The 16,159-nt window shown below is 58.5% G+C and overlaps 1 protein-coding gene across 2 annotated transcripts; it reads left to right on the top strand.

The window, feature by feature from the left end:
- Nucleotides 1–1,920: 1,920 nt before the first annotated feature.
- On the top strand, nt 1,921–13,992 carry ATP4A (ATPase H+/K+ transporting subunit alpha; the record flags this gene model as incomplete). Of its 2 annotated transcripts, none has more annotated exons than XM_080829241.1 (22): nt 1,921–1,932; nt 2,027–2,167; nt 2,252–2,311; nt 2,727–2,930; nt 3,977–4,090; nt 4,330–4,582; nt 4,766–5,034; nt 5,667–5,865; nt 6,222–6,331; nt 6,411–6,545; nt 7,020–7,212; nt 7,976–8,151; nt 9,266–9,402; nt 9,483–9,606; nt 9,724–9,892; nt 10,002–10,156; nt 11,236–11,359; nt 11,733–11,878; nt 13,120–13,253; nt 13,508–13,609; nt 13,701–13,792; nt 13,964–13,992. In XM_080829241.1, the coding sequence occupies 22 exons, from the start codon at nt 1,921–1,923 to the stop codon at nt 13,990–13,992; spliced, it is 3,078 nt and encodes a 1,025-aa protein (XP_080685367.1). The 2 variants fall into 2 exon arrangements, with proteins under 2 accessions (XP_080685367.1, XP_080685366.1); XM_080829240.1 differs by having other exon boundaries at nt 9,483–9,633.
- Nucleotides 13,993–16,159: the final 2,167 nt, after the last annotated feature.

The following is a 16,159-nucleotide window of genomic DNA, read 5'->3' as shown; positions in this document are numbered from 1 at the left end:
AGCAAGAAAGAGCCCTGCAGGTATCTTAAGAAGAGAGCATTAGGTAGAAGGGATCACGTGCAAAGGCCCTGGGGCAGGAATGACCTTGGCCTGTAGGAAGCACAGCAAGAAGGCCAGTGCCAGGGGAGCTGTTGTAGAGACCGAGCCAGGGAGGTGAGGGAGGGCTAGGTCTTGCAGGAATGGTTGTGGAGTTTATTCTGTGTGAGAACGGATGCCTCTGGGCGGTTGTAAGCAGGGGAGTGATGGGACACACGGTGTTTCACACGTGCAGTTCAGAGAGGCAGACTCATTGTTGGTGTGACTTCACCCCACCTGCCTCCTCTCTGGGGGTCCCCGGTAGTGGGCTGGGGTGACCAGCTGGGTGGCTCTGGGGAGGAGGCTGGGCTGCTCAGCAGCTTAGCCTTTCCCAGGTGACCTGCCCCAGGAGAGAAGGACGTTGCCCCAGCGATTATCTTATCGGACACGTCCACCCCTGTGTGGCCCACAGAGGAGATACCGAGAACCTGCCATTCCAGCGGTCCAGCCCCTCACTGCGGCCCACAGAGGTTCCCTGCATGGGGGACCTCAACCCCGGCACCAATACCAAGATCGAGCCCAGGAACCTTGGACACATCTTTCCCCCTACTTTGCACCTTTGTTTCCCCATCCGGGCAGGTTGGGGTGGAGATGGGAATGACAGAGCTGTGATGGCTATAGCTGGAAGTGTGGGGCACCGCTGGGACCCTCCCTGAGCCCCTCCAAGCCTCGGTCACCCTCTGTGCGCAATGGGAGTGATAGTGCTGCCCACACAGTTGTGGGGACGCTGGGGGTCACAGTGTGCAGTGCCTGGTCTGTAATTGCCGCAGCTGCTGTGAGGTCTGGGTTCTCTCGTTAGTGGCCCCATGGGAGAACTAGGCTCTGGGGTCAGACCTGGGCTAGAACCCTCTCCTGACACTTAGTCACCAAAACTTTATTTATTTATTATTATTATTATTTTAAATTTTATTTATTTATTCCACAGAGAGAGAGATCACAAATAGAGAGGCAGGCAGAGAGAGGGGGAAGCAGGCTCCCCGCCGAGCAGAGAGCTGATGCGGGCCTCGACCCCAGGACCCTGGAATCATGACCTGAGCCGAAGGCAGAGGCTCAACCCACATAGCCACCCAGGCCCCCCTATTTATTTATTATTTTAATAAAGATTTTATTTATTTGAGAAAGAGCGAGTGCAAGCGGGGGTAGGGAGGGGCAGAGGGAGAGGGAGAGAAGCAGACTTGCCGCTGAGCAGGGAGGCCAATGCGAGACTTGACCCCAGGACCCTGGGATCATGACCTTAACTGAAGGCACAAACATCCCTGGGCAGACCCGTGACACGGAAAGTCCTCCCTAAAGAACAGCCGCTACAGCCACTGTTGTGAGCACCTTCCCCCTCCAGGAGTCGGACATGGGAAGTATGGTCTGGAAGAGGACACTGCAGCCCAGCTACATGGTTCTGAGTCCCGACTCTTTCCTATGCTAGCTTGGGGACAACCAGCGAGTGACTTAATTTCCCTGCGCCTCAGTTTCCCCATCACTATGGTAGGGGGAGGTAAGAATGGTACTCGCCTCAGAGGGTTGTTGGGAGGTTCCATTAGTTAATACAGGAAAGCCCTCAGCCCAGTGCTTGGCACACAATGAGCACCATACGCTTGATATTCTTGTTGTTACCATGGACCTACTCAGAGATCCCCTGATCTCAGTGGCAGGTAGAGATGGGTCTGGGCAGGTTGGGGCAGCCCAGTAGTTAATGCCCGAGCTGCTTAGGCCTGGAGGTCACCCCAAGGAGCCCCGCAATCAGTTCTAATCAGGCCTGTCTTGCTCCACCCCCTCCCTCCCCGGGTATATCAGGGCTGGTCCAGACCCTAGGCTCTGTCCGAGCAAAGGAGAGTGGCTGCCCCGGGCACCATGGGGAAGGCAGTGAGTGAGGCCCAGAGTCAGGGGTCGGGGGGATGGAGGCTGGAGGCAGGAGTTCCAGTGGGATCTGATGCCTCCCCCCTCCTCCCATCCCCAGGAGAATTACGAGATGTACTCGGTAGAGCTGGGTCCTGGCCCTGGTGGGGACATGGCCGCCAAGATGAGCAAGAAGAAGGCGGGCAAGGAAGGAGGCAAGAAGAAGGACAAGCTGGAGAACATGAAGAAGGAGATGGAGATTGTGAGCGTGGGGCTGGGGGCTGGGCGGGGGGCAGGAGCGCGGCTGGCGAGAGCGGGACAGTGAGTGTCCCGCCCCTCCCCGCAGAACGACCACCAGCTGTCCGTGGCAGAGTTGGAACAGAAATATCAGACCAGTGCAACCAAGGTGAGCTGGGTGCGGAGGGAGGGGGGCGCGCAGAGAAGGGGAGAGAGGGAGAGAGAGAGGGAAAAAAGGGAGAAATGCATTAGAGAGAAAGGGAAAGAGCCAAACAGAGAGAGAGAGATGGAGTAGGAGAAGCAGATAAAAAGAGGCAGAGAGACAGGGGCAGGTAAGGGAGAGAAACAGAGCAGAGACAACAGGGAGAGCGAGCCAGGCGGAAAGATGAGAAAGACACGGTGGAGGGCAGGGGGAAGGGGCAGGACGGAGGTGAGGATGGACACAGAAGTGAAGAGAAACAAGACAGACGGCGGGGCTAGGGGGCAGGAGAGAGGGAAGGAGGCAGAAGAGCTTCCCTCATGGAGGAGCGTGTGGTGAAAGGAAAGCCCTTAGCAGCCACCATGACCGCCCACCCCATCCCCAGGGCCTGTCTGCTGGCCTGGCCGCTGAGCTGCTGTTGCGGGACGGGCCCAACGCTCTGAGGCCACCGCGGGGCACCCCCGAGTACGTCAAGTTCGCCCGGCAGCTGGCAGGTGGTCTGCAGTGCCTCATGTGGGTGGCTGCCGCCATCTGCCTCATCGCCTTTGGCATCCAGGCCAGCGAGGGTGACCTCACCACCGATGACAATGTGAGTGGCGGGTGCTGTGGGCTGATATGGGACACGGGGACCTGGAGGAGAGAGGACATTGGGCATGGACTCAGGATGCAAGGGACACAGGATGGGGATATGGAGATGTGGAAATTCAGCCAAGACATGGGTCATGGGCGCTGAAGGACACTGAGGTGTGGGGCAGCCCCAATGACCCAGGTCACAGGGGACCCGGAGAATGTATCTCAGATATGGTGGACACAGGTGAGGATACAAAGACATGGAAATGTGATCCTTAAGATAGGAGACTGGGAAACAGATGACATAGGACAGACCAAGGGCGCAGGGGACATGGGACTCAGACATGGGACACAAGGGCATGGGGACATTGGGGACACAAGACTCAGGAGAGACAGAACACAGATAAGGAAGCACAGAGACAGAGAATATTGAGACGCAGGACAAGAGGTCGGAATAAGGGACATGGGGACTTAGGGACATGTGGTATTGGACAGGCATTTGAAAGTCACAGGACATATGACACAGGATGGGGACTTAGAGGTACACAGACATGGGGAGACACTGGACATAGGGACTTGGAATTTGGAACATGATCATGGAGCCTACAGGGTATGAAGCATAAGATTGACAGCACACAAACATGGAAATGGGGACACGGCCTAGGGCACCCAGAGGACAGCAAGCAGACGATGACAACACAGAATATGAAGCCTGAAGCACGGGGTACAGGGCATGAGAACATGGGGAGACAAAGGACAGTGACATGTGGAGCACAAGACTTGGAGGACACAGGAAAATGTGCATCGTGCCACGGGGCAAAGCCACAGGATACGGGATGCAAAGAATATGGGACACAGGGGACAAGGACACAGGACACTGAGAATACAGGGAAGCTGAGAATGGGACATGAAGAGGCCCCAGGGAACATGTGACTTTCTAGCAGAGCAGGGAAAACCCCCAGGTGAGCCCAAGAACACCAGGGCACAGGGAGCAGGCAGGGGCCCTTGTGCGGGGAGCTTCGGGCCCCTTCTCACCCACCCGGCCCCCTGCCCACCTTTACCCAGCTGTACCTGGCCCTGGCCCTCATTGCCGTGGTCGTGGTCACCGGCTGCTTTGGCTACTACCAGGAGTTTAAGAGCACCAACATCATCGCCAGCTTCAAGAACCTGGTGCCCCAGGTGTGTCCTGCAGCCCGGTCACTTCAGTTTCGGGTCTGCACTTGGGGGAGGGGGCACAGGGAGGCTCCTGGCATCTGTGTGGGCCCTCCCACCAGGCCCAAGCTGCTCTGCACCCATGGCCTCCGGCTTGCCCCTTGGGTTCTCAATGCTCCCCCTTTGCCCCTCCCCACCTCCCCCTGCACTCCGCAACCTCCACCCCCATCCCCTGCCCAGCTCAACCCTGTGCCCCTGCCCCACAGCAAGCAACTGTGATCCGAGATGGGGACAAGTTCCAGATCAACGCGGATCAGCTTGTGGTGGGCGACCTAGTGGAGATGAAAGGCGGGGACCGAGTGCCTGCGGACATCAGGATCCTCCAGGCCCAGGGCTGCAAGGTGGACAACTCCTCACTGACCGGAGAGTCTGAGCCGCAGACCCGCTCGCCCGAGTGTACACACGAGAGCCCGCTGGAGACCCGCAACATCGCCTTCTTCTCCACCATGTGCCTTGAGGGTCCGTGAGGCCCCGGCCGGCCTCCCCCAGCTGACCACGCTGTCTGCCCTGCCCCTCTTCCCCCGCTACTGAGCCACACCGCCTCCCCGCCTCCCGTCACTGCCCCCCGCTTCAGTTCCCACGATGCACGCAGCCCTGCTGCCACCTGCCGTGCCCTGAGGCGCCCTCTCGGCCCCGTTGCAGGCACAGCACAAGGCCTGGTAGTGAACACGGGGGACCGCACCATCATCGGGCGCATTGCGTCACTGGCATCAGGAGTGGAAAATGAGAAGACGCCCATCGCTATTGAAATCGAACATTTTGTGGACATCATTGCTGGCCTGGCCATCCTCTTCGGCGCCACATTTTTTGTGGTGGCCATGTGCATTGGCTACACATTCCTGCGGGCCATGGTCTTCTTCATGGCCATCGTGGTAGCCTATGTGCCCGAGGGGCTGCTGGCCACTGTCACGGTGAGTGGGGGAGACAGAAGAGAGGTGCAGAGAGCCAAAAGGCTCATCCATCCATCTGTGCGTTCACCCAGGATTGCCTCCATCATCTCCAGCCGTGCCCACCCACTCACCTGCCCGCCTGTGCCTTCCCTCAGCCATCCTCCCCGCTCCCCTTCTCTCCACCTATCCACCCACTCAGCCACCACTCACCGAGGCCCCTCTGGCCTCACCCTAGACTGAATGCTGAGGACTCACAGGTGAACAGGCCTTGTCCTTGACCAGAGGAGGCTGAGACCCAGCGTGGGCAGCCCTCCGCAGTCAGCACCCAGGGCAAGACCAGCCCCAGAGAAGGCTCGGAGGATGTTTGTTTTCTCGGTGTGGTTGTGTTGTTGAGAGAACTTAGAGAACCTCAGCTCCGGCAACTTAGTGAGGGGCCTAGTGAGCTACCTTCATCCGGGCCGACTGGGGAGGCACCCCAGGTGGCAAGCACAGGCTGGGAAGAAGGCTGAGGCAAGAAAAGCATGGGTTTTGGGGAGGGTTGCTGTGTACATAGTACGGTGGCTGGGGTCAAGGCTCCCTGCGCTGTGAGAGAAGGGAAGGAGGACTAGAAGCAAGGATTGCGCCCCCTAACGACTTCTCGCCTCTTCTGACAGGTCTGCTTGTCCCTGACAGCCAAGAGGCTGGCCAGCAAGAACTGTGTCGTCAAGAACCTGGAAGCCGTGGAGACACTGGGCTCCACCTCAGTGATCTGCTCGGACAAGACAGGGACCCTCACTCAGAACCGCATGACTGTGTCCCATCTCTGGTTTGACAACCACATCCACACTGCGGACACTACGGAAGACCAGTCAGGTGTGGCGGTGGGCGGAGACCGGGCTGGGCCAGGATTTGGTAGAGGGCAGACTGGGAAGGGAACTCTGGGGAGGGCTCTGCCTGGATGGAGAGGGGCTCCTTCCGGATCAGGCACAGGGTCTATGAAGCTGCAGGTCTGCAAAGCCGCATGGTATCAGAGGTCCTAGGAAATTCAATACTGGCTCTGGAGACAAGGCTCCGCCCCGGGGTATGAGGAGAGGTTTGGGTCCCACCGGGTCTGGGAGGGGACCTTCTCATGAGTCGAGGGGGGAGAGGCTCGCTTCTGGTATGGGAGAATGCTGCTCCGGGCTTGGGGCCCGCCCCGCTTGGTCCCAGCCTGGACGCCTGGCCTCCAGGGCAGACGTTTGACCAGTCTTCAGAGACTTGGCGGGCGCTATGCCGCGTGCTCACCCTGTGCAACCGCGCTGCCTTCAAGTCCGGCCAGGACGCGGTGCCGGTGCCCAAGGTGAGACTCCCGGGGACTCCGGGGAAACCCGGGAGATGGTGCAGCCAGGCTCGCCCCTGACACCGGCCCCCGCTTCCAGCGCATCGTGATCGGGGACGCGTCCGAGACGGCGCTGCTGAAGTTCTCGGAGCTGACGCTGGGCAATGCCATGGGGTACCGCGAGCGCTTCCCCAAAGTCTGCGAGATCCCCTTCAACTCCACCAACAAGTTCCAGGTGTGCGCCCGCCGCGCCGCACCCCGCCAAGGGGGCGGCCCCGCCCACCTCAGGCCCCACCCACACTCCGGACTGGCCTATCGCGGGGCTTCTCTCTGTTTCCTCCCTCTCCACCCACCCACATCTCCGCCCCTCCCACAGCCGCTTCCCACGTGTGGTCGGGGGACTCGCACAGTCACTTAGCTGGGGGCTCACCGCCAGCTCTTAGGCCTTACGTGGGGTAGCTCGCAATCCACATCCCGCCCCAGCCCAACTCCGACCCTAATTCTGCCCATTCCCAGCCCCCAGGCTTCTTACTGCGCCCCTAACCCTCAATCCCCACCAAGGTCTTGCTCAGCACGCAAGCGCCTCATCCCAGCCACACAGTACCCGCCCGAGTCTATACCTGCGGCACCTTCTAGCCGTCAGCCCCGCCCCTCACCAAGCCCCGTCCCCGGCCCGCCCCCGAGCCACCGTTCCGTTCCTCGCCTGCAGCTGTCCATCCACACACTGGAGGACCCGCGGGACCCCCGGCACGTGCTGGTGATGAAGGGCGCCCCCGAGCGCGTGCTGGAACGCTGTAGCTCCATCCTCATCAAGGGCCAGGAGCTGCCACTGGACGAGCAATGGCGCGAGGCTTTCCAGACTGCCTACCTTAGCCTGGGAGGCCTGGGTGAACGCGTGCTTGGTGAGACCCCTGGGGCTCGGTGAGCCCCCACAGTAGATGGTAAACCTGTGGGTGAGGAGGAACCAGCACAGTATCTGCCCAACTTTCCTGGCCCAGACCTGACCATGACCTTTGAGGTGCCTGGCTGACAGCTAACCTGTCCAAGTGCACACACTCACATTTGACTTTCCCTGTCTCAATGCTGACCCCTTCCCATCCTCAATTTCTACCTTGACCCAGGCCCTCCCCACCTGTCCTTTCCCTGGGATCTTCCTTATCCTGACCTGACATCCCTTGATTTTTCCCAGCTCTTGCCCCAGCTTTGACCTGCCATCGCTTTTACTTCCACCTTTCAATGTCCTCCTCTTGACCCTTTGACCCTCCCCAGTCCCTGCCTCAGCTCCAGACTCTCCAGCCCTTGTCCTGACCTCTGACCTCCCTGAATATTTTGTCCGGACTGCTAAACTTCCCTAAGCTCTGCCTCAACCCTGGGAGGCACAAACCTGTGGTTCAGTTCTGGATCTTTCATCTTACTTGCTGTGGGACCGCTGGCAAGGATTGTTCCCTCTCTAGACCTCAGTTTCCCTATCTGCAACATGAGCGTGCTAATAGCCTCCCTGGCTGGTGGTGAGGACAGACTGATCACGTGAAGGATTCAGGACAGGGTCAGGCAGGTATCTGCAGGCGCTTGGTGTGAGGGGCCTGGTGATTCTGCCCGTCACCTGGCCGTGCTAGGCAAGGGTCTGCCCAGGACTTCTCTCTGACTTCCCTGTTTTCTGGTCAGGCTTCTGCCAGCTGTACCTGAGTGAGAAGGACTACCCGCCTGGCTATGCCTTCGACGTGGAGGCCATGAACTTTCCAAGTAGTGGCCTGTGCTTTGCGGGACTTGTATCCATGATAGACCCACCCCGGGCCACCGTCCCTGACGCTGTGCTCAAGTGTCGCACGGCAGGCATCCGGGTATGCAACCAGGGAGAGGAGTGGGCAGGGGTGAGAACAGACGATGACGGTATCTGGGGGCAAGGAACCCTGTGACAGAGAACTCCCTGAAAGTCGTTTGAACCAAAAAAGGACTATATTGATTCACAAAACTGAAAAGTTCTGGGGACTGAAGCTTCAGGTATAGCTGGATCTAGGAGTTGAGTGTCATTAGGAATTTGCCTTTCTCCATGTCTCAGTTCTCCTTTTCTCTCTGGTGGCTTTATTCTCAAGTAGTTCCTTTATTTGAGTGGAGAAAGATGATCACCCCCAGAAGCTCCAACCTACATCCCACCTATTTAGCCACTCCACAGAAAAGAGTGCCTCTTCTGCTGTTGTCCCAGATTGGTGCCCAGGTTCCTTTCTGAACCCAGTCACTGTGGCTGGGGGATGGGGATACCTTGGTTGACCAGCTCTGGGCTTACTTGCCCATTCTTGGCCAGAGATCTTACTTCAACCCTGGGGGAAGGGGGTGGTCCCTGATAGACAAATCAAGAGTTGGGGAGTCAAGGCTGGGCAAACAACACCCACGTCCTCCCCATGGTCTCTAAGCCCTATAAGGGTTGGGCCCTGTTACCTTTCTCTAAGCTGATTCCTTAGCCCCCCACCTCTCATTTACTGCTCTCTAGTGTGCTGGCCTCCCCACTGCTCCTCCAACAGTTCACGAGTGTTCACACCCCAGGCCTTCACCTTGGCTGTTCCTGTTGCCAGGAGCACTCTTCCCTCCACTTGTCATGTGGCCAGCTCTCTCACCTCTTTCAGACCTCCGCTCAGTTGTCACCTTCTCAATGAGGCTTTCCCTGGACATACTGAAAATCGACACCACTTTTTCCACGCAACATTTACCATCTCCTTTACTCAGCATACTTTCCCCCTCTCCTAACATGCTGTATCATTCGTCCCCTTAATTTGTGTCTCTTCTGTCTCCCACGCTAGAGGGTCAGCTCCACAAGAACAGAGATTTTCGTCTGTCTCTTTTGTCCCTGACATTCAGTGGTTGAATGAGCGAATGGGTCATCAGCAGAGGTCCGCCAGGGAGGGCAGGGAGTGGGCTGCACTGAAGGCATCAGGGGTCTGATGGTCCCCTCCCCAACAGGTGATCATGGTGACGGGTGACCACCCCATCACAGCCAAGGCCATCGCGGCCAGTGTGGGTATCATTTCAGAAGGCAGTGAGACTGTGGAGGACATCGCCGCCCGCCTCCGTGTGCCTGTGGACCAAGTTAATAGGAAGTAAGGACGCTGCTGCCCTCCCCGTGGTTCTTCCCACAGCCCGCGTAGACAGTGACCCTGGTGATACCCCCCTTTCCCAGGGATGCCCGTGCCTGCGTCATCAATGGCATGCAGCTCAAGGACATGGACCCATCAGAGCTGGTCGAGGCGCTGCGCACTCACCCCGAGATGGTGTTTGCTCGTACCAGTCCCCAGCAGAAGCTGGTGATCGTGGAGAGCTGCCAGCGCCTGGTATGGCTCTGCAGAGGGAGGCGGCCCAGTGTGCTAGGCTGGCCCTCGGTAGGCCTCTCCCTGACTCCCCACCCCTGCCCCCACCCGCAGGGTGCCATTGTGGCTGTGACCGGGGATGGTGTGAACGACTCCCCAGCCCTGAAGAAGGCCGACATCGGCGTGGCCATGGGCATTGCTGGCTCGGACGCTGCCAAAAACGCAGCAGACATGATCCTGCTGGATGACAACTTTGCCTCCATTGTGACAGGCGTGGAGCAGGGTCTGTGCTGGGGTGGAGATGGGGGCCACGGGGAGGCGACATGGGCGCAGGAGGCGGTGGGTGGCGAGGAGGCTGAGGTGCCCGCTGTTCCCCCCCACCCCCCGCACAGGCCGGCTGATCTTTGATAACCTGAAAAAGTCCATCGCCTACACACTGACCAAGAACATCCCCGAGCTGACCCCGTACCTCATCTACATCACCGTCAGCGTGCCCCTGCCCCTCGGCTGCATCACCATCCTCTTCATAGAACTCTGCACCGACATCGTGAGTCTCCCGCCCCCCCCAACCCTGCGTGGGGCCCACGGACCCCTGACTGCCCACGGACGTCATGGACGATGCCCTTGGATGCAGTGTGCAAAGGCAGCCAGACGGGGACACGCAGGCAGGCAGGCGGGTGGTCCCAGACAAAACTATACAGTTTTGTACTGTGGACAGGTGGACACTCAGGTCGGCATAGACCTACAGACTCAGATAAGGACCCTCAGACACACACACACACACATATCTCTGGTGACACTTGGATCACAGACAGATATCCCTCAACAGCCATGGACAGATGCTGTCAGGCCCCAGGGCAGACAGACAGACAGACAAACAGAGAACGACAGATACAGGCATGAATGCAGCCGGGGGCATGGCCATGTTGACTTTCTTATTCAGCAGCACTCGCCTAGTGTCTTCTCTGGGCCAGGCTGGCATTAATTTCCTTAATTTTGTCCTCAGAAACACTCTAGGGAGCAGCTTTATTTATTTGTCATCCCCATTTTACTGACGAGCGAAATGAGGCACAGACAGTTTGAGCGGCTGGTCCCACAGCAAATGAGTTGCACGCTGGGTTTGGAGCCCAGGCAGTCCGGGGCCCCAGGGCCTCTGCTCTTGACTAGGCCACACTGCGGCCACTCTGCTGTGATGGACAGATGGGGTGGGGGATGGGGAGGACAGGTGGCGGGGAGCACAGAGACGGAAGAGATGCAGAGAGAGTGACGGGGAGAGATGGGACACAGGGATGCAAAAGCAGAGACAGTCACAGAGAAAGAGACCAGAGACAAGGACAAACAAACAGTAGGGGAGGAGGGGGTGGGTAGTGGAGGTAAACGCAGATGTTCCGATGGAGATGAACGGCTGGTTAGATGTGGACACAGCTGTGGAGGGACATGGCAACATGGCCTTGTTGGGGGCCAGCTGGTCTGTGCTGTCCAGGCAAGTGTGCCTGCACGGCCACCTGCTTCCCAAGCTCAGTCCTGTCTCTCTCCACTGGGGTGGGGGGTTGCCGGGGTGGAGGGCACTTGGACATATAGGGGATGGGCAAACCCATAACCCCGACTCCTTCCGCTTCCGGCCAGTTCCCATCCGTGTCCCTGGCATACGAGAAGGCAGAGAGTGACATCATGCATCTCCGTCCCCGGAACCCGAAGCGTGACCGGCTGGTCAACGAGCCCCTGGCTGCCTACTCCTACTTCCAGATCGGTGAGTGCCTGTGGGGCTGGGGACCCTCGGGTTTCCTGCAGGGCTGCTCGCCTGCCCTGGCATCTCTAACCGGAGCTGTGGCTTGTTCTGCATCGTGGGGTTGGCATTCAATCCTGGGTCCCTGTTGTTTCCTGAGTCTGTGTCTGCTGTGATCCCCGTGTCCCTTCTCTGTCTCTCTCTGCCTTGTCTCTTCCATCCCCTGGTGATCACTCTTGGGATCCTTGTCTCTGTATCTCTCTGTGTCTGGCACTGTCTGTCTGTGATCCTGTGTCCTTGACCCTCTCTCTGTGGCATATCTCTGTGTCCCTGTCTTTCCATGTCCCTGTCTAGGCCTCCATCTCTGCCTCCCCATGTCACTTCACCTGTCCCTCAGGTGCCATCCAGTCATTTGCTGGCTTCACTGACTACTTCACGGCCATGGCCCAGGAGGGCTGGTTCCCACTGCTGTGTGTGGGGCTGCGACCATATTGGGAGAACCACCACCTACAAGATCTGCAGGACAGCTATGGCCAGGAGTGGGTGAGCCCCGGCCCCTCACCCCTGTCCCGTGGCTCCCTCATTTCCAGTTGTCCACATGTGATGGAGCTCAGCCGGGGCATCCCAGGTACCCAGACTCTGTGCGGGTTCTGGGGCCTCTCCCACCACTGTTTTGAGCTCCACCCTCCTGCTGCTGACGGTCACAGCAGCCCCTCGCCCAGCAGTGGCCTGTCATCTCTGGGATGGACAGCATCCCGATGCTGTCACTGTGACTGCGGCATCACTTACAGAGTGTTCGCCTGCGTGGCTGCCTATGAAGGTTTGGAGCCCGGAGAGTCGAGATCTGGTTAGCAGGGGTTGTTAGTTTGCCCTGTGCTGTGACAGTTCAGGATGTTCCCCTTAAACATTGATGGTCACAGTTGGGAATGCAGACCTTGGGAGCCAGGCTGCCTGGATTCATGGCCTGCCAGCATTCTTCACCAGCTGTGTGACCCTGGGCAAGTTGCTCTGCCTCTCTGTGCCTCGGTTTTCCCATCTGTAAGTGGAAATGCTGTCTGCCTCCATGACCTCGAAGTGCGGTCCTCCCACCAGCAGCAACAGCATCACCTGGGAACTCGTTCGAAAGGCAAATCCTCACTCCCCACCGCAGACCTCTGGGCGTGGGGCCTGGATGGCTGTGTTTTAGCTAGCCCTTCCAAGAATGTTGAGGATACTGCGGTTTGGGGCCCACCCCATCTTCCTTGTAGGATTTTTGGGGGGGATTCAGTGCAGTAATCCATGTGTAACACGTGGGGCCTGAAGCATAGTGCGTGTTCCTCACAATTAGTTGGTATTATAAACAGTTACATTGAAGAAATGGTCTGAGTAGTGGTTGCTCCTTTTAAATGGGGCATGCGTCCTATTCCCCAAAGGCCCTTCTGGCCCACGTCACTCATTTTGGCCATCTGCCCGGGCGCCGGATTCACTGGACTTTGCAAATTCGGCCCTAGGAGTCCAACTGTCTTTTCCCAGGTGCCTTCCCGTGTGCGGGAAAGGCTGTAGTGCTTCTTCATCGTGAGAGCGACAGGCCTGAGCTCCCATGTGCCCAGGTGTGATGTCTAATCTCTGCAAGGTCACGATCTCCAGCCACTCCCCCTCCCAACTTCCAGGGTCCAGCAAACCGGGGAGAGGAGGGAGACACCATCTCCCTCCTCTTCCCCACTCCAGCCTCTGATGGGAGGGCTTCACAGCCACAGGCCGTCTCCATCCCAGCTCAGGCTGCTTCTCCTCCCCTCTGGCTGCAGACATTCGGGCAGCGCCTGTACCAGCAGTACACCTGTTACACCGTGTTCTTCATCAGCATTGAGATGTGCCAGATCGCTGATGTCCTCATCCGCAAGACGCGCCGTCTCTCCGCCTTCCAGCAGGGCTTCTTCAGGTGTCCCCAGCTGGCCCAGCACCCACCCCCACCGGCACTCCTCTCCCAGCCCTGCTCCAGCTCCCACCACCTGCCTCCGCAGACCCCGGCCCCTCCGTTTTTATCCACCAAAGGGGAGATGGGACAGGACCCGAGCCCACTTTGAAGCATCTCCCTGCTCTCCCTGCTGCTGATGACATGTGGTCCCCACTCCTTGCAGCCTGTCCTTGTCCTGAACCCCCCGGTCTGAGCCTGTCCACCCCACCCGCCCACAGGAACAGGATCCTGGTGATCGCCATCGTGTTCCAGGTCTGCATTGGCTGCTTCCTCTGCTACTGCCCCGGAATGCCCAACATCTTCAACTTCATGCCCATCCGGTGAGGGGCTGGGAGCTGCGAGTAGGGGGATGGGCACAGGGACACAGAGTTGAGCGTAGCCTTCACCTTGTCATCTCGCCTGGGCCTTCAGGTACCAGTGGTGGCTAGTCCCCATGCCCTTCGGCCTCCTCATCTTCGTCTATGATGAGCTTCGGAAACTGGGAGTTCGCTGTTGCCCAGGGAGTGAGTGTGGAGACCAAGGGCCTGGGGCTGGGGGTGCTGGGACAGCCTCAGAACAGCTGCCCTTGACCTTTGACCTCCAAGCCCTTGACCATCCATTGATCCATACCTCTGAGCCCTTGGTGCCTGTGACCCACGTCCCGCAGCCCTGAGTCTCCTCTCTCTCTCTCCCAGGCTGGTGGGATCAAGAGCTCTACTATTAGAGGGACTGCCGCGTTCAAGCCATCCTTGCGCCCCTGACAGCAGAGGTGGGGGGCACGGACCCTCTGGGCAGCCACCCGAACATCTAAGCGATCAAGAGCCCCAGCACCACCTGCGTCTGCTCCCGCGGCTCACGGCACCCCAACCTTGGAGAGACCGTCCCACTCCCCTTCCCCATCCAGAGAGAACACCCCGCACCACCTGGCAGAGCCGTCCCTGGGCCCGGTGCTCTGGGTGGGCGGGCAGAGGGTGGGAGCTCCCTGCCTGGGGCTCTTCACACACTCACACTTGTGCTGCATTGTAGTAATAAACCTGCTCACACCGACCAGGCTTTCATTTGGTGCCAGCGCCTGTCCAAGTGTCTTTCCTGATCCCCTTTCGTCTCCCACAGTCCTCCAGCTCAGGAGCTGTTTGCTCAGGGTTGTAGCTCAGTTCCTAAAAACAGCCTCATGCAGAGTAGGGATGCTTGGCACCTTCCTTGGGGGAATGAATTCCCATTCCTTTGCCTCAGCTGACAGCGTTCACAGCAAGCTCACGAGCCACCTCGATCTTATTCCAGCCAATTCCTGTTTCACAGGATTTTCCTCCTGCCCCAACAGCTCATCCTTTAGGTCTCAGCTCCCTTCTCCTCTTCCAGGAACTCCTTCTGCCCCCAGCCCAGCCCTGATACGGCCTTTGCTCCCCCCACTTCAGCCCCGGCCACTCTGGTCTCCCTGAGCCTTACAAAAGCTGGGATTATTGCATACAGTTAGCCACCAACAGGGGCTCCGGATCAGAGTCCCTGCTCAGCAAAGAGTTGAGGTCATTTCTGCAACCTTCACTTGTCCCCATACTGGTCCGGGGTTAGGCAGAGGATGGGATGGAGGTGTTAGGAGCACAATCCTATCACAGGCCCACCCCACTGGGCTGGGGGAGTGCCCATATTCTTCATGACCATTCAATCGCTCGGCTCCCCACCCCTCCCCCAGGACACCTGTGGACCGCTTCTCTGGGACACAAGGATAAGGGTGCAGGGCTAGGTGGTGGCTGCCCCACCTGAGGGCAAATGCTCCCTCTGAACACACCAAGACTCACACCACAGCTGTGCTCCGTGCCTTCCTAGCCCGGGGTTAAGCAACAGTGTGGCAGGACCTGCCAGCCAGAGGGACGGAGGGAGCGGGCACTTGCCCTACTGCACATGCCTTGGGAGATCCATCGGGGCTGGGGTGCTCCTTCCTGGGTGAGCATAAACATGACGTTCAAAGCCCTGCTTCTGACCCATGTCCCTCAGGGAGGGGGAGGGAATGGGGCAGGCAGCTGGCTCCACTAAGGAAAGGCTGGGGTGATACTGGAGATGGAGAGCCTGTGAACTTGACAGGTTGACCTGTGAGCTGGGAGGCTCCTCACCCCCTCAGTCCTGGGAATGTGCATTCTCAACTGCCCCTCCCAGATGCTGGACATGGCCTTGATAGAGCGAGATGTGGTACCAGATGGTGTGTGTGACTGAACCCAGTTAAGGCCCCGATCTAAACTTTTAAAATTTGGCAGGTGGGTGCAGAGATCTAGGTGTCTTGCAACCCAAAGAAAAGCCTTGAAAAGTTCCCTTGCTTCTTAAACCCGCCACTACCAACCTGGAGTGGCCGCCTTTCTCCTCTCTGCCCTCTGCCTAATGGGGGCAGTTTCTGATTGCGCCTGAGAAGCTCCCAAAGGGTTTGTGAAACAAGAGGCAGGGAGGGCAACATCTGGGACAATATCCAAGTTGGTGGGCTCAGCTACCGTGCCAGTCGGCTGCAGTGGTATCTGCACCCCACCCTGAGGAGACTCCAGCCAGGACTGGATGGGAGGGCTACAGACCCAAAGCATGGAAGAGCTCGGAATCATGGATGTCTGCTCTCAAGAGCAAAGCTGAGTGTGCAGGTGGCTGGACTGTTCAGTGTGCAATGGGGAGTCTCAGAGGATTGTAGACAAGGAGGGTCACTAATAAAACTGGGATTTCAGACAGATCTCCTTGGCTGCCATATGAAGGGTGGATCAGAAGAGGAGAGCAGGACTGAGAGCCCCAGAGGAAAGCAGCCAGGGAAGGGCCACATTAAGGCTGACAGGAAAAGCCTCCAAGAACTGTATTCCTGGATTCTGGCTCCCTTCTATCACCTGTTGCCCCAGGGCCCTGGTCTCTGCAGCTGCTCAAAG

This window comes from Martes martes (assembly GCF_963455335.1).
Source record: "Martes martes genome assembly, chromosome: 17".
Taxonomy (NCBI): domain Eukaryota; kingdom Metazoa; phylum Chordata; class Mammalia; order Carnivora; family Mustelidae; genus Martes; species Martes martes.
This window is presented reverse-complemented; position numbering and strand designations above follow the sequence as displayed.